An 18,791-nucleotide genomic window follows, 5' to 3' on the forward strand; every position below is an offset into this window, starting at 1 on the left:
GAAATCTTCTCAATTAAATAATATTTTTTTAATAAACGGACTCATACCAACAGGCATATAAAATATCCTCGTTCAGCGTTTCATTTTACCAGCTTTAGTCAGGACTTTTGCTTTTTTTGGCCGCTACCCGTCTCCGTAGGAGCAATAGAGTCACCATCCGGCGCATGTGCACTGTATACTTTAAGCTAACTTTAACTTACTGTCCACGCGTGTTTAGAGTCTCACTTTGGGAAAAGTGGGGTTTGAGCCCAGGGATTTTAGAAATATACGACGCGTTTTTCTTCAGAATGGGTGGTCAAGCTAAGGGTAAAAAGAAAAATAAACCGAAGAGGAAAGATAACCGTCCAAACAGGGGTGAGTTCACTGGTTTATCATTTTATTTACTGTGTATAACGTCAAATTCGTACACACAATGTTTATAGAAAGGAAGGACTGTTATGTTTTGTTTTGAGTGTAGCTCTAATAAAAACTATTGTTATACGTGCACTTGTAACATCTCTGCAGATGGAGGATTTGTTGGTTTATCACCTCAAGAAAGGATGAAGGTAAGAATGCAAGAAAAAGCCAAGAAGAAGACAGCGGAGAAGTACTCAGTACAGCAACTCCTACAGAAGGTAACGTTTACTACATATCCACAACAAAGGCAGGACCCAAATATGCCATTGTCTTAATATCCTTTTGTTCTTTAAATTCTAATCAACTACTGAGCTTTCCTTATGTGTTGTGGTGTACAGACTGAAGAATGCATGGACAGTTTTGATTTTGAAATGGCCAGCCTTTTCTGTCAAAGAGCCCTGGATGTGGAGCCCACCAACCTGCAAGTTCTGGACATGCTGGGGCACATTTCCTCTGAATTAGGAGACACACAGAAAGCTAAAGAAATATCCTTTCTCGCTGCTTGTGTCCATAATTTTGTATTTTCACTACACTGCTGTGATAATTTCACTCTACTCTAATGCAGTGACTGTTGTGGCTTCCTTGACTCCCCTCTCACGTATTCTTGCGTGCTGTGGAGCTTAGCCCAGATATTGGCCACAGTAAGTACATGTACCTGGGACAAATCCACACAGGCCGGGAGGCTGTGGACTACTATACCAAAGGCATACAAGTCCTACTGAATACATTGGAGAAACAAGGAACAACAACAGTAAGTGATTGAACATAGGAATACCCCTCTCTGTTTATCTGGTTATGGAAACTGAACTAGATGTCATGACTTTGTGTTCAAGGCTCCTGAATTTTTTCATTTTCACAAGAGGGTGCTATTGGACAATGCATATCTTAGTGACATGCATTGTTATGACAGATTTATGTCAAACCTATGAGCATCCTCTTGTTTAACTGTTACTCCTGACCTGTAATACTAATTACAGATATTTACAAAACACTTTACCGACACTACAGTGCACTAAAAACTATGAACTGTGAACTCAACTTTGAAACAAAACAGATTTTGCACCGAAAATGTAAAAGAGTAAAATGGCAGTTCTTGAAGTGGTCAGAGGATGGTAGTTTTAAAACTTCTGCCTTTTTTCCCCCTTAAATATATTTATTTATTTAAAAAAGAAAATATGGCTCGTGAAGTTTTTTGCGTAAGCAAAGATAAAATGTTTTCTCATTTAGAGGACATAATAATGTGCCATGCATTACAATGTTAATGTTAAATTACAACAAATGGAAGGAAAATAGAATAGAAGAATGAAGTTAAAAATGTTAGGATACATTGTAATAATTGCAAATGCATTACTCTGTCAATTTTACATTCACCTATTCAATATCCTTGTTGTTGTTTAACTTTGTGACACCTCGTTTATTAATATCATTGTGAGGGTGAGGTCTCTTTATTACTCTCATTCAGACGTCTTCAATATAATAGCTAGAAGTGTCAGTTCTAGCTAGATAAGTGTGTCAGTACTCAATAACTGTGACAATGAATCAACACGAACAGAGCAATGACTCTGAAAGTAAATTGGATCAATTTAATTCACGCAGTTTGCAACTCTGATGTTACTGCTTCCTTCCTGCTGTGACATGTTAATATGATTTCAGAGGAAAAGGCTTTTTCAGATGGTGTCCCTTTTTATTCTGATCATTTCAAAAAGAAAACCGGTCTTAGATTCTGTTTCATATAAGTCTCTTTCAGTCTCTTTTGAGTTGTAATGAATAATATGAACTTTAGAAACTAAAGAAGTCTGCCCTTTGATTCATGCAGGCTCTGGCTGGAGCTGCTGCCCCACCAGATGAAGACCCTGAACTCCCCACAGAGAAGGATGTTAGTGTAGCCTACTGCTCCATCGCTGAGATTTACTTAACAGACCTCTGGTACTAGAGCACACAGAGTTATGCACTTGACACTGATAGGCCTGCCTTTGGTAATATTTTGAGATTTTCTTTTTCTGTGTGTGTGTGTGTGTGTGTGTGCATGTAGCATGGAGGAGGGGGCTGCCGACAAGTGCAGAGAGTTCATAGAGAAAGCATTACAGTATCACCATGACAACCCAGAGGCTCTACAGCTTATGGCCAGTTACCTGTTCAGTACAGAGAGAAACCAGGTCAGTCCTCTCTTTCTCACACACACACACACACACACACACACACACACACACACACACACACACACACACACACACACACACGCACACACACTTGAGATGAGTTATCACCACATTAAAGCGGGAATCTGCTGAGTTAATTATTCTGAGCAAATTGAATCGTATGCGATTAATCAGCAGATGGACAGGTCATGCCGATAGGAATGTTAATTACTGGGCGGATCATTAAGGTCATGCAGTCATCTGATAAAAAGAGAAAAGATGAGGGAAAAGCATATTGGACTAAATTTAGAAAAAAATCCACAAGACCTTTTGAGTGTAACATTTGACAGTGAGTTTAGAACAATATCCTAAATAAACTTCCTGTATTTTTACATCACATGTATATTTGTAAATGCGGGAGCAATTACTAAATGAAGAGCATCTTAAACCACTATTAATAGACGGCATTCAAGGCAAAGGCTTTTTTTTTTTTTTTTTGAAGTATTTAAACATGTTTATTGTTTACTTGAAATGTAATCTAATCGATATATGGCCTTAAATTACCATGTGGAAGTATTTGTTGGCAGTGCTGTCTGCCTCAATCATCCTCAACATGCACTGATGATACAACAAACAACATTCAGTTCACCTACCACTGTTTTTTGCAAGCTATATGTAATGGGTATTTTCAAACCTCTGTACTGTCTCTCCGTACGCTCCATGCACTCCTATCACCAAACTGAGTAGCAAAGGATCTGTAATACTACCTGTAAGCTGTAGGGGTCAGGCTGGTTCCAGTCTCACTTCACACCTTTCCACATCCTGTGACAAAGTCTCTTTTTTTTGGAATTTTTTCTAAGAAACAAGAAAAAATAAATTGTTCCCAAATTAATCCAGGGATTCTTGGTTTCTGTAGAAAATCCAATAGCTAGTCTGTGGAAGTAAATTATACAGTGGGATTAGTCTGTAGGAACTGATTTGTGTGAAGAGTGCATTCTCCAATTACTCTTGTATATACATTTGCATAAGAAATGAAATGTATATTTTTTTTAAAAAGCTTTTTATATTTATATGCTCTTTTTCTGTGCTCAGGAAGGCAAAGATTACCTGTTGAAGAGTGTTGGAATGTGGCTACCTGCGCTAAAACAGAGAGCAGCTTCGTCCAGCGCAGGGGAAAACATTCAGGTAGGCTGTAGCTGTGGGCTGGTATTTGTCTCACTTCCACCAGCACCAGTAAGATCCCAGTTTATTTATAAAGCCCCTTTAACTAACAAGATTGTCAGAGCATGCTATGTGGTGTGCACAAATATAAGGACAGCTGTACAGATAAAAAAAAGTAAGAGATAAAGAGGGAATGATAGAAGATGAAAGGTGGAACACAGACTTCACAAACCTGTATGCATTTGTGTTAGACTGCGCAGAGAGAAAGCAAATAATAAATTCAACACCAAGAAGGGTTTTAAAGTATAAACAAGCAAAGTACAACATGGAATTTGATAAAGGAAAAATGGCTATAATGTCAAAGCTGGATGGGCTTTGAATAGCTCAAAATAAATTGCAGATTCAAATAATAAAAAAGTGATGTAAGAGGGTTTGGTGTGATGATTTGATACAATAATCCCAGTGACACCACTCTTATGACTCTTATCTTCGGGAGCAGGTTGATGTGAATACAGCCTGCTGACACTTTGGCTGTGATTAACAGCCACATAGCTGCAAAACGTTTTGTACCTTGAAATTGGATTGTGTTATTATCAGACAAAGGAAGAACTATGTTTGTGGATGCCTGTGAAAGCACTCACTGCAGAGGTGGTTGTATTGTCCTTTTTTATTTTTTTCTTCTTTCTTTCTCTCCTTCAGAATGAGATCCCTCCGTATGAGTCTCGCATCACCACAGCCAAACTGCTCATTGAGTCAGAGGAGTACGAGGTAAAATGTTTGCTGTGTGTCGTGCTCGTACACTCCCTTGTTGTTGTTGGTCTGTGTTTGTTTCGTGGTGGGAGGGCAACCTGGCATTTTTTGCGTGTGCGCGCATCTGTGTGTTTGTATGCTTTCCTTTCTGGTGAATAGCACTGAAGGTGGGAAGGCCATGCCTGGTCTTTATCCCCTCTGGAGTTTAGTGTCAATAATTGAAGAGTGGTATTTACAAAAAGGGATCGGGCTAAGGGGGGCACACAAGGGTGGAGGGATTGGGAGGAAGAGTAAAATAAAAAAAATAAAAAATTGAAGCTGTGGTCTGATGAATTGCTGCCATATCTCGAAACAGCATACTTCTCTACTAAATCACTCAGGAATTTCCGGTATTAATGGCCTTGATTTCAGTGGCTCACTGCCTTCAGTTCAGTGCTAAAACTCCTAACGCTGTCATTAACGCTTCAAGTCATTTTCGGTGATTACCGCCACACCAACAGCAGTTTAGCTACTTTCTATTGTGATCCAATGATTAATTTTCAGTCACTCTTGTTGGGTGGTTTATGGTTATTACTTACGGGAAATGAGAACAGTGCCCCCCCCCCCTTTTTTCCCCTCCTCTTCCCCCTGCTCACACCCAAATAGCTCAGCTGCAGTTATATCTTTGGGTGCATGTGTGCGGGAGATGGGCTGTCAGGTGTATCAGTAAAATGACAACGTCTCGGTCCACAGTTTCTGACATGTCGTTTGTCTTCATCCTGCTGTTGGTGTCATGAAGCCCGAACCACAAACCGCACCCATTCCTACTGCTTTATAACGTCAAATATTTTGCCATGTGCTCAAGTATGTGTACACACGCACACACACACGCACACGCACGCACGTTAAGGGGTATTTGGAGTTTCTGGCAATTGCATTTAAGGGTGAAAGTAGAGTAAAAGCAAACAATTTTCTGTCTGTCTCTCCCAGCCTGGGATTTGGGACTTGGATTTGATAGGAACATCCTCTCAGCTCTTTGCTTCCGATACTTCTCTGTCACACATACTCACACACACATTCTCTCACTTTCACATTTAGCATCTCTGACTTAGAAGGATCTATGCACAGTTTTATACTCTTTGTAAACTTTGCGTAAAGTTGTTTAATTCCAGTAGAGTTATTAGTTGGAAGGCTGTCTTTCGAAAATGGTGCCAGAATATGACCAATTGTCTCTTTCTCCCCATTGAATAATTTGTTTGGTCCCCAAAGCTGGGCCAAGGCTTTGAAATTTGCATTAATATATTTGCCAAAAAAACCCCCCCAAACATATTAAAGAATTTTTTTTGTTTGTTTGTTTTCTGTAACTGCATACAGCCACTTCTAGTAAATAAATGTTAATTTTAGAATGGCACAAGGCGTAGAGGTACTACCATGTTCTTTGGCAGAAACTCCATCTCATGGTCTTTGTCTGTACTTTTCTGTTATGTGGATGGAATTCAAATTAACTAGGCCACAATAAGGCAGTGTTAGTGTGGTTATTATAGTGCATAGTGGTGGGAGATAGAAGTTTACTCAAAGAGTGGAGACTTCCCCAAACGTCTCCACTGTCTGGTCTTATTTTCCACCCCAAAAATTCAGATCGGCACCAAAATTGAGCGGGTTCTTTCTTTGACTTATGCTCTATCTCCCTCCACCAATTCTCATCAAAATGAGAAAGATTTTGCTGAAAAACACTGGGCAGATGTTTTCAAGACAAGCTGTCTTTAGTGGGTAGACACTGTCACATCTCTTGGGCACACTTTACTAGGTGATAGACCTGTCTCCCCACTTTTTTTTTGAAGATTTGCCACAGTTAGATTTAATTAAAACTCGTGGTTTTCTTATGAGGGTAGTTGGTTGTCATCAGAAAGCCTCAGCAATAATAATGTCAAACTCAGAGCATGTGCAAATATTACTGTTTATTTATTTTTAAAATACATAGTTATCTTTTATGATAAAAATTTTGTCAAGACTGTGGCTTTCAGTTGTTTTTTTGGAGGAAATCTTTAAAAATAAAAAACCTTTGCCACATGAAAAGCTGAATGTGATAGTAAATTTGACCGAGAAAGGGATAAGAGCATGAAAACCATGACATAGGCTGGTTGTACTTGTGCTCCATTGTGCGATTGTCTTGTTTACTTTAAAAAATGTGATAGAAAACATTCCAAACACACTGTGTTAATAAATTCATGAAAACATCAGTTTCACAATTGCTGCTCTTCTCTTCAGTCAACTGTTTCTGGAAAACATGGATCTGTGCCACTTAAATTAGAAGAGGAGGAAAAAAGTCACCAAAAAAGCTTTTGCGAGTCTTTTTTTTCCCCTCTTTTGATTAGTTGAATACATGCCAAGTTTGTTTGTGATTTCCAGAATGGAAATAGATTAAGAGCACACGAGGGTGCTTGAAAGCAAAAGAAGTGAGACAAACATGTTGGTTTTATTGTCAAATATCCCCATATTTGTGAGAACGCTTGCAGTGCTTAAACAGGTTTGTTATTGGTTTGATTGATGGAAAATTAATTGGGTTTTCATTTGGTTTTAGTCATTTGTCTTCATTAATGTTTGGTTCCAGCATTTAATATGGGATACTTTGCTGCTGTTAAAAATCTTTAATCTGAATATATCTGATATTTTCAAGCAGTTTGAAGACCATGTTTTCTGAGGTTTCCTAATATTTTATAGAATAAACTTAAACAACAGTTTAAAGCAATCAGTGTGGAGATGATTGCTTGCCTACTTGTTTGTTTATCAAGCAAAAATACCAACTATTATATGGTGCCCATCTTTTCCAGTATGAGGGTCTCTGTTGTATATGGTAGGAAATATCATTAAAATGGTCACATCAGTCTATTTGACTAAGTTTGTTGACCTTTGAATGGGAGTGGGGGCATCCGTGATTTATAGGAATTATGTTAATATGTATATTTACATACATAATTTATTTTGCTTTATTTTTTCATGGCATAGTTTGCACAAGGTGCTGTAAACATTTTAGACCATACCATCTCTGAATCTGCTGTTCCATCCCACAGGTGCTCTGTTGGATTGAGAGCTGTTGACTGTGGAGGCCATTTGAATGTATTGCCATGTTCAACAAACTACTGGGGTACACTGTGTTGTTCACATAAAGGAATTTACATGGTCACTAACAATACTTGGGTAGGCTGTGATATTTAAATGAGGCTCAGGGGGCCCAAGGCATATCAAGAAAATATCCCCCACACAATACACCACCACTTATCTTAGCATATCTTATCACATCTTATCTTCTCATCAGGCTGTTTTTTTTGTTGTTGTTGTTGTTTTTTTTTTCTTTTTTTTCCCCCAATCCTGGGTTGTTCAGTTTTGGTGAGACTATGTAAATTTTCCGTTTCCTGTTCTTAACTGACAGGAGAGACCTGGCCTTCTGTTTCAACGTTTGAGCGTTCACAGATGCTCTTCTGCATACTTTGGGTGTCATAAGTGGTTGTTTGAGTTACTGTTGTCTTCTTACCAGCTTGAGGCAGTTTGACTATTCTCTTCTGATCTCTGATCTCTCATCAACAAGGCATTTTCTCCCAAAGAACTGCCACTCACTGGATATTTTCCTTTATTGGAGCATTGTCTCTAGCCTAGACACATTTGTGTAGGAAAATCCCAGTAGTTCAGCAGTTTGTGCAATACTTCTGGCACCAACAACCAAACATTCAAAGTCACTTAAATCACCTTTCTTCTCCATTCTGATGCACAGTCTGTAGCCTCAATGCATATCATCGGCTGATTAGATATTTGCATTAACTAGCAGTTGAACGGGTGTGCCTAATAAAGTGGCTAGTGATTGTATGTTTTTTATAGTCTTGATTTAAAAAACAAAAAACAGCGTGGTAACAGCGTTTTCCCTACTGTAACGCACGCACAAACATTACCGTGATCACCCATCACAACCACTGATTCACTTGCCACACAGCAGACAGACAGACAGACAGCCACCCTCCCCTGACAGCCATTCAAGTGTCTCTTAGCTGAGGCGTCGCAGAAGCTGATGGGTAGTTACGCACCTTGTCATTGTCACTCTTCTTTGGCTGTATTTTATTTATTGAATGTTTCTGTTCTTATATTTAGTTCACAATGTACAGCTTGTACTTTCCTATATTGCTTGCAAGTACAGTTAGCAGTGACATCCCCAGGATTTATTTACTTAAGTCTCGATGTCCCTGTTTACGTGCGTGTGCGTGTATGTGTGTGAGATATAGCTTGCCCTTGCTTGTAAAGTGATTTGTCTTTCTCCTGTCTCTGCCGTGCGCTCCAGTAAAATGATTCTGTTAAACAAAATTGCCTGAAGATTACACAAATGCAGAAATGGATATATGAGCACACACACACACACACACACACACACACACACACACACACACACACACACACACACACACACACACACACACACACACACACACAGTGCACATGCCCACGATGGACATTATAAATGAGTTCCTCCACAGAATGCAGGTTTTTTTTCTTTTGGTTCCTTCAACAGTTCTTAAAATAAGGAGGACAACATGTATGTATCGTCTTGCATGTGTTATTGGTTGTGTGTCTCTGTAGTGCACTGTTGTTTTTCTTGAACCACTTTTGCAATGTTTATTAAGATTTTTTTTTTTTAACCTCTCTTCCAATTTTCTGCGTTTTTTTTCTCCCCCCCCTCCTTCGTAGTACAGCCTCTTTTTCTCCTTATCTTCATGGGAATATTAATCTTGTTGTTGTTTAGAGCATGAAGCGGCCTAAGAATCTCTGAATCTTTAATCACTCGCCCCTGGGCTGACCGGTGTAGTTAGGAAGATGTGCAGCTGGAGACGATATAATGGTTATCATTGCTCACTTATCCTGGCTCCCAGATATCTCTTGTTCTATTTTTGTAGCTCCAAAACCGCCTGTTCTATCACTTGTTTAATACCCAAGCAGATCTTTTCTCCTATCTTTTATATCTAGTGCTTGGCTCGATTTACTGTGTTTGAATGTGTGTGTGCATGTGCAGCTTGTGTGTCTGTCACTTTGTAGTGATACAGTGAAAGTAGATAGTAGATCATTCTGAAGCTGGACATGAATCCATTCATCATCGGCTGGGATTAGATGTTTTTGTTTGTGTATTTTTAATCAGTCATTAATTAATTAAGGACAATGGTATTTCAGCTGATAATTGGTCTGGCAATCAATCAACTGACTCCCTGACATGCATATTTGCACAATCTTAATGAGATACTCTCAATTAACCTGACTCCCCTTACTCTATGCAGCCAACAGACCTCTTTATCGCCACCAGAACCGCATAGACTTAATGAAAAGAGCAGAGAACTCCAACGAGCAGGAGGGGGGAAAAATTAGGAAGCTCTCCAGCTAATAAGACTCCCTTAACAAGAAACAAGTGTTGCTTGTTGTGCTCATTGTTGTGTGCAGGCTTTTTTGTAGTGTGTGACTGTAAAGTGGTGTGTGTGTGTGTGAATGCACAGGTACGTGCGTGTCTTTTATTCTTGCCCTTCACCACGGGTGATTGGCTAACAGTCGCCTCCAACCTGAAGTAGACAAAAATCAATATATCATCACCTGGGGCCTCACACACATACACACACGCACACACATATACCACAACCACAGGATCCACAAGGAGGGAGACAGAGCAAAACAAACACCCAGCCTACTTTAGTCAAGGTCTGATTTCTGTAATGGAAACTTCCCACAGAAACTGACCCAGACAGTGCTGTGACAAAGGTCACCTAACATTAAACCCCTTTGAGACCTCACACTGCCTCCGCAGGACACTACAGGGAGGAAATCAGACAAATGCTTTAGAGGAAGGGGAATACGGGCTCTGGGTCTGGTTGGTCTTTAGGTTTATCGTGTATCCTAAGGAGTGGAGGGGGTTACTATGAATATATGGTATTGACTGCTCTGGTCTTTCCCTGCTGCTCGTCTCTAATAAAGACAAAATGCTGGGAAAAAAGGCAATGGTAGACGGTGGCTAAAGTGACTATCGACTGTGCGATAAGTACTTGTAAGTGTATCTATTGGCGATCATGTCTGTTGTCTTGTTGGTATTGATGGTGCTGTGTATGGGTTGCTGACCTATTCGATGCTTATCAGACCCTCTGATCCATCTGATTGATTGAGCCGACTGGAAGATGTGCTAGATTGTGTGCAACAATATTGTCTTTACCTTTATGCATGTTGGTTTGTGAGTCAAACCTGCGAATAGAGGGAGTACTGATGAATTTGTACAGACAAAAATGAGTGTAGTATGATTGTTGTTTGTCATTTTAATACATTTTTAAAAATTGTAAATATCTGTATCAGTCTATTAAAGTTCTGTTTGTCTCTCTTTAAATTAGATGGCAGTAGATGTGTTGGAGAGTCTACTAGAAGAGGATGACGAAGTTGTCCAGGTAAGCGATGAAGTCATGTCCCAGCTGTTCCTCTCTATTTAAGTTTTATGGTCATTTAAGGACATTTCGGGTTTTGATTCTACTTTTCATTGTAATTATTTTTCTCTCGGAACTTGAAAATTTAGCGTTTTGCTTATATGCATGTTTTTTCTTTTGTTATGTCTTTCCAACCGGCCATAGTGGATAGCTGCCCCTCCCTGAACCTCGTTCTGCGGGAGGTTTTTTCCTGATAAAAGGGAGTTTTTCCTTCCTACTGTCACCAAAGCGCTTACCCATGTGATTGTTGGTGTCTTCTCTGTATTTTTGTAGGGTTTTTACCTTACAATATAAAGGACCCTTAGACAACTGTTGTTGTGATTTGGCATTATATAAATACAACTGATTTGATTAGAAAGTTGTTGTGAACACATTTTTCTTGTTTCCAGGTTGCTTACCAGCTTTGGTTGTAGAAAGGATAACATTATTGCAGATTTTTAGGCAGGATTAACTTCATAAGCTACCAAACTGTTTGAGGTGTGATCAAAAAGTGGCACAAAAACTTGCCTGATTTAAAATTAGAATAGTCTCACATTTAAGGGAATCTTCTTGGTTATGTCAAGACCGCTTCTAGAATGGCATTAATTTTAGATCAAGTCCTGTTCTGACCTGTTACACTGTGATTTCAGCTTCTGCAAACAGCAAAATTCAGTTGCAAACAGCTTCAGATTTTTTTGGTTACACCTTTTGTGTACCTATGTACAAGCTTGCAAACAGCAGAAACAATGTTGTATGGATCAAAGCATGGATGTGATTGATGCATTTGTAAGTAATCCTGCAGAGATAACTGAACTCATGTATTCACTCGAACGTCTTTTAAAATTGGCAGATGTGTCAAACTTGATTTCAGTTTGACCAGGGAATGCAACCAAAATACCTGCCATTCTACTAGTTTACCTGTCATAATACTGGTCCTTCAATCAAGAAATCGATCCATGAACTCAGTGTCAGGCTAAGTGGGGAAAGAAAGCAGCTGAGTCTGAATTTCAGGGTAGTCTGTCCAGACTAACTTTGGCGATTCTTAAAAAAAACTCTTAAAAATGTTTAAACATTATAAATCTTTACAATCTTGAGTCACAAATTTTTAAACTTTTTCTTTTTTTGTATTTTGTTTCCAATGAGCCAAACTGTTTGTAAATTTTTGAAAATGGTCTCGAGCAATAGTTCTCCAGGCTTTCTTGTGCTCTTTCAAAATTGTTCTTTGGACATTGGCTACTTTTTCACTCATTTTCGTTTGTTACACCACTTATGAATCATTCAAGCATAAAAAAGCCACTTTACTCAAGGAGAGATCCAGTGTTGTGTATACATATAACAGACAACTTGGCAAACAACCAATTTTAAATTGTTTCCGTAGGCACTTTATTACTAACAGTCTGTCACAAAAACACATAATTTGTTCCCCTTTCTTTTGTCGAATCTATGAAAAATAACAAAGATAACACAGTTTGACAGGCATAACATACAATTTATACAACAGCAAGGTGATTCACAAGAGATATTAGCTGAAAAACTTTCTCGATATGGTGCATAGTGTGTCCTTAAAAAAAATTAAGGAAGCTGGACAAGTAGAATGCAAAGGAAGACAACAAAAGGACTAAAAAAAGTACCTGCAGGAAATGAACAGCGTCTGAAAGTCAAGTGATTTAGAAATAGAAAATAAGCAAACATTAAAGACCCGACAAACAAACATTAAAGGTTGATAAAGGTGGTCATACCAAATATTGACTTTCAAGCTTGTTAGAATTGCGCAAACTCTATTTTGCCTTGTATACTGGATTTCCATGTGTGTTTGCATATGTGTCAATAAGTCACTGCACTTGTTACCCATTTTCCTAGCAAATATCTAAAAAAACGATTAGATTGCTTGTGAGTTTTGCACTCTACTGTGTGTGTGTGATAATATTTGATGTCATTTTTGAGTCCAGTTCATAAGATGTTTATATACAGTCATTGGTCCTCTTGCATACAGTCTTTTTATAATACAGTAGAAACTGCTGGGTAGGTATAAAGCAAAAGCAGCTCTTTTTCATTTCAGTGGGAAGGAAAACATCTCAGTTTATATGCTTAGACTGTATATTAAAAAATGAATGTAGACTCCAGGTTTGAAAAATGAAGCCTGTGCTGATGTACCTCGAACCTCCAGCAGATGAATTTATTGTTCCATTGTTTCATTTGCTAGTTTTAAGTCTTAAGAATCATTTGGTAAATTTTGGACTCTATGATAAAGCAGGTTTGGGCGATCGTATCTTGTGTTGGCTATAGTAAGAGCTCGTCACATTCAGTTTCAAAATGCCAAGAGTGCAGTGACCAAAATGCTCACCTCAAGGCTTCAAGACAGAAATACAGTAATCTTTGGATGACGTCATAGCGGTTACATCTAGAGCTTAGTTCCTTCTGCTGAGCTCTGTGTACTCCCTACATTTGCATTACTTTATCTCAGCACTTATGTGCTCACACATAGAGTCTGGCGCTGAACTTATTAGAGTGAATTGCAGTATTTTTCTGTGCTTTAGTATGAGCTCTGTGCTGTCAGTGTGCTCAAAATCCCCACTGTCGCTGCAATAGAAAGCGAAGGTGTGCCACTAAGTGTCAGACAGAAAAGCACGGTCGTGTCTGTCTCTCTCTTTCCCCCACTCCCCCTCAGGCTCAGCCTCCCACACACCCCTCAGCTGACAGATTGAGAGCAGTCATCAGGGGGCTGAACTTTTAAACTCACTTCAGAGACGCACTGCTGTGACACTCAATTTGAGCATGCCCACAGCCAATCAAATATTGGTACTGTCACCAGTTCTGGTGGTCAGAAAGTGTATCGTCTGATCACAATATGGGTACATTGCTAGAGTCATATCTGTGATGTCAGAAATGTATGACAGACACATTTAAAAGCATTATATTCTCTCTCTCCCTTTCTTTCACCTCTTTGTCTTACTTTTTCTCTTATTTCTCTCTTAAGTGCAGCAGATAAGAGGTTAGCGCTCTACTCCTTCTTCTTTCTCTTGCATATCTCAAAGTTGGAACCTTACTTATATAACGTTAAGTCTGCAAAAACAAGTGAGCTACTTTCTTGCAAATCTTGTTTCAAAGGTATTCTGTTGATTCATGATGCTTTTGTTCTTCCTTCAGTAGCACCATATGGAAACTGAGATGTGCCTTCACTTTGAAATTACAATAGTCCCAGCGATTTGATTGACAGACACAAAATGTATTTTATTACGTGTGCCTCGGTCTGGGGTTGGAGTAGGACACAGTGGATTCTCTGAAGTTCTTAATTAGCAAACTTTCACATGTTTTAATTCTGAGTGCAGATGCTCAGGCAGACTATACTACACACGCAAATATTTCACAGTGGACCATCTGCAGAGAATTTCCTAGCATTGTTCTGAGTGTTTAAAGACGGGCTTCTTATTTCTGAAGTTAAAATTGTGAATTTAAGTGACCCAATTACACTGTCTCACTTGAATTTACACATTTTATTCTAACTTCTGCATTCAGGGAAATGTTTTAGTGATAAAAAAGTCGTACCGCTGGGCCTGCAACAACACTACATTTATCCAGTGCTGCTGTTGTTCTGATAAGTATGGCTGCAGGGGGTAGCCTCCCACTCAGCATGCTGAGTAGCAATTCTGAATTCAGTGTGCCATGCCTTGATGTGTTTGTTAGCTAAATGGTTGATTTGGCAGGGGCGCTGGTCCCTACTGCCTCTGCTCTCAGTGAATAATGAATAAAGCTAATATTTGTGTCTTGATGCTTGAAGAACAGTGGGTGGGTGATCTTTGGCCTTAGATGAGAGGCGATCTCACACCTCCAAGTTCACTGAGAGTTGAACGTGAGAATGTTTAGAGGTAGAGGATGAAGCAAAAGTCAGTGTTTGAGATTATGCAGAGGCAAAAATGTGTTATTGTGAAAAAGAAAGAAAATTAGGTGCTTTGGTGTCTTACAGCAAAGTAACTTACAGTTAAAAATATCATTCCCTTTTTGAACTCTGTGGAGCAAATGATCTATTTTAAAAATATTGCTCTAGGTTTTTTGATATATATTCAGCTAAGACAAGTCTTAGTGAACTGATTCTAATACTGTGACTTTGCTAGGTACACCTTTTCAACTGCTCATTAACAGAAATATCTTACCAGCCAGTCATGTGGCCACAGCTTAATGGATTTAGACATGTAGACACAGTCAAGACATGACCTGCAGTTCTCTGGATGAAAATACCTTGTTGATGCCAGAACTCAGAGAATTGCCACACTGCTTCAAGCTGATTGGAAGTCAATAATAACTCAAATACTCACTCATTATACCAGAGGTATGGAAAAGAACATCCCTGAATGCACTTCATTGAAGCAGATCGGCTACAGTAGCAGAAGACCACACCAGTTGGTCAGCTAAGAACAGAAACCTGAGGCTACAGTTTGCAGCAGCTCAGCAAAATTGGACAACTGAAGATTGGAAAAATGTTGCCCGGTCTGATGAGTCTCGATTTGTGCTTTGACCTTTAGATCGTAGGTCAGAATTTGGTGTAAACAACATGAAACCATTGATCCATCCTGCCTGGTATCAACAGTTCAGGCTGCCGGTGAGAGTTTAATGATTTTGGGGTATATTTTCTTGGCACACTTCAGCCCCTTAGTACCAAATGAGTATCCTTGAAATGTCACAGTTTGCTTCCAGCAGGATATTGTGGTGTGACGTGAACAGTGACGTACAGTTCACTGTGCTCCAATTGCCTCCTAAGTCTCCATATCTCAATCGAGTAAACCACCTTTGGGATGTGGTGGAAAATTAGATTTTCATCATGGATGTGCAGCTGACAAATCTGGAGCAAATGTGTTATCCTATCATGTCGATATGGACCAAAAATCTCTTGAAGAATGTTTCCAGCATGTTGTTGAATCTCTGCAGCAAAGTTCTGAAGGCAGAAGGACATAGTAACATAGTAGTAGCAAGGTGTACCTAATAAACTGTCTGGTGTATATTGTACAAAAACTCTGATTCATGCATGATAAATAATTGTTTTAGCATATGAAGTAATACTTCAAAATGCAGTTTATTTAGTCTGGTGTTGTGTCAAAAGATAAAAAACATATTTTAAAGCACATATTTGAATATTCTCACATTGATCGTACGCTAGTAATTCTCTGGTGGGCAAATCAAAAATCCACAGTCACATTTGTTGGTTTAAAACTGTATGGTATTTAAAAGCTTGACTCAGTAAATGAGTATTACACAACTGAACAGATGTTTTTCTTCTAAAGCAGACGCAAGTAGTAAGTGGTAGAAAATCCCTCTTTACATTTTATGAGCAAGAAAAATACCATACTGTGAAAACATTCAGACACTTAAAGAAATGAAATGGCATTTATGGTGCATTGTTCTACTCCTATTCACGCCCTTAAAAAGGTCTTTACTGAATTTGTACAGTGCTTTGTTTATTATACACTTACGGATGAATGCATTTGGAAGTGTGTGTGGGTGTGTTCTAAGGTTTCGAACCATCAACCGTCTAATTTTTGATAACCTGCTCAACTTCCCCGGTAAGGAGGGGTTTTAATAAGCCTCATGACTGTGACTTATTCATGACTACGAATGTTTTTTGTTTATCAGTTCACTTCATTTAGTGACTCTTCATATAATCCCAATGTGTAGGTGATGCATACTGTGCCTGATGACGCTTGACCCTCAGTTTGTTTGACCAGTGTGATGATAGTATACTGAGCCAAGTGAAAGAGATGGCCCCATTCAGTTGGCAGCTAGATTACCTGGTTAATTGTAAGAAGGTAATTTGGCTGTGGTAGCCTAATAACAGCCTGTGCTAAAGAACATTGCTTATCTGTGATTTAGATGCATTAGAGCTGTTGTTTATTTGTGACATCAGGATTTATTCTGTCTCAGGATAAACCTTTAGGATATGATTGCATGCTTAGGCTCAAAAAGCCTCGGTACAGTAAAGGCAGGGAGTCTGTGTTACTTTATTTGAGGGAAATCTGTGTATATTCTTGCTTTTCTGAGCATTTGATAAACAGAAACATCCATTATGTTTGTGTAAATGATACCCTAATCATCACAACTTCTAAACTAGCAATTATAGTTATTCCTAGGGATTTTTTTTCTTCCTTTCAATATTGTCGTTTACAAAAATCAACACATTATAGAACGTCCGTTTTGTGAAATATCATGCAGTCACAGATGGAGTCTAAAGTGTTGAGACTCCTTGTTCTTATTTTAGTGTGATAGTTCTTGGAGTCTTTGGCTATATGTTTGGGATCGCAAAAGCATACTTGTGAGGAATAATAAGGTACAACACTCGAACTATTTGTGGAATCAAACCATATTAAAACCATCATTTGATGTAATAGCTAGTGCAAAATTGCCAACAATCCAAATTGTGAATATGATATGAATTTAAAAGCACAGATGTTATTTTCCTGAGGGAATTCATTTTTTCATTATGTTATATTATGCTACAGTTCAGCATTTATTTTACTAATTGCATCTTTTGCTACAGAGAGGGGAAAAACAAACTGAAAACTGAAAACAAGAAGTTTGAAGTTAATGGGAAGCTACACTGTGTGCTTATGGGCTATCATCTGTAAATGAGTACATTATGTCATGATTTTGTCAGGGTGAATTATTATGTGAGTGACTGATTGCCTGTGCGTGTCTGAGACTGTGTATTTCTGGTTCCATGTAAAATGTGTGAAACCCGTTTGTGTTGGATTTCATTCTCTCTGAGGGTCAGAAAATGTTTTCCCCTTGTCGTAACTGACTGTCACTCTAAATCTTTGCACCTCACACCACATAAACTGTCTGTGTCTCTGTGCCTCGCAGGTGTGGTATCTCTCTGGCTGGGTGTGCTACCTCCAGTTGGAAAAGGCAAAGGAGCAGCAGGAAAGGGAAGGAAGAGAAGCAACAGAAGAGGAAAAGGAGGAGGGGACGGCATTGAAGGAAGCTGCCAGATCATACTTGACTAATGCTAAGAAGGTAGTCCAGTCATAATAACCTCATATATATATCTGTTTCTAAGCTAAAAAGCTGGGATGTGGTGGAAAGGGGGAATAAAAACTGAAAGCTGTCATTATTAAACTTAGTACACAAAGTTAATAAAAGGTTGAGATGATTCCTTTAACGATGCACTGATGACATGTGTTCACTGGCAGTGGTTTTTGCAGTGTTTTTCATTACACCGTTGCATCTGCTTTTAATGCAGTACTGACTAAAGGTCTGAAGAGCAAGGCAACTCGGCATTGATTTTTAGCCTTGTCCCTTGCTTAGAAAGATTCCTCCAGATTCTCTGCATAATTTAATGTTATGTTGCGTAGATGATGAAATCCACCATTTTTTTTTCAAGCACTGTTCCTAAACTTTTGAATCATTTGTTCAACCAGAGTTGTAAAGAACTCCAAACCCACCTTAGAATCTGCTTTTATACCCGGTTGGAATACCACATAACTTAAATTAAGACGTGTTCCAGCGGGTTTAAACATTTGTTGAAAGTCTGTGTGCTATAGTTATTCAGCTATTTGATTTGCAAGTCATTTTTTTTAAATGTGCATTTTACATAAAAGCAAACAGGGTTGTAATATGAGCCATTAAATCGAAAGCTCAGTATAGCTGTCAATTATCTGTGATCTCAAAGTAAATGATTCTTTGACACTGCACTGCCACTGTAACACACGTGTGTGTACTTTACTAAAGCATGGCCATTGCCTCATTGTCTTTTGGCCGTATACATGCAAAAATGGTCCCGACTTCTCAATGGTGATTATTTGTCTTACATTACAGTTAACGAAATATTTTTCTGGTTAGGCAAAAACAAAGAACATGAAGATGTCACTCTGAGGTCTGACTAATTGTGATGAACATTTCTTCGAATATT

General features: G+C 38.8%; 1 protein-coding gene across 1 annotated transcript in view; it reads left to right on the plus strand.

Moving 5' to 3' along the window:
* Positions 1-42: 42 nt before the first annotated feature.
* The window catches only part of si:dkey-12j5.1 (probable assembly chaperone of rpl4), a 29,029-nt gene continuing 10,280 nt past the window's right edge, over positions 43-18,791 (plus strand). The window contains exons 1-10 of the mRNA XM_031746278.2: positions 43-354; positions 505-614; positions 735-881; positions 995-1,147; positions 2,213-2,322; positions 2,429-2,552; positions 3,627-3,719; positions 4,395-4,463; positions 10,826-10,879; positions 17,744-17,896. Of these exons, the coding sequence (XP_031602138.1) occupies positions 165-354; positions 505-614; positions 735-881; positions 995-1,147; positions 2,213-2,322; positions 2,429-2,552; positions 3,627-3,719; positions 4,395-4,463; positions 10,826-10,879; positions 17,744-17,896 (1,203 nt within the window). The 5' untranslated portion in view covers positions 43-164. The remainder of the gene's footprint in view (positions 355-504; positions 615-734; positions 882-994; positions 1,148-2,212; positions 2,323-2,428; positions 2,553-3,626; positions 3,720-4,394; positions 4,464-10,825; positions 10,880-17,743; positions 17,897-18,791) is intronic.

This window comes from Oreochromis aureus, linkage group 11, assembly GCF_013358895.1.
Source record: "Oreochromis aureus strain Israel breed Guangdong linkage group 11, ZZ_aureus, whole genome shotgun sequence".
Classification (NCBI taxonomy): Eukaryota; Metazoa; Chordata; class Actinopteri; order Cichliformes; family Cichlidae; genus Oreochromis; species Oreochromis aureus.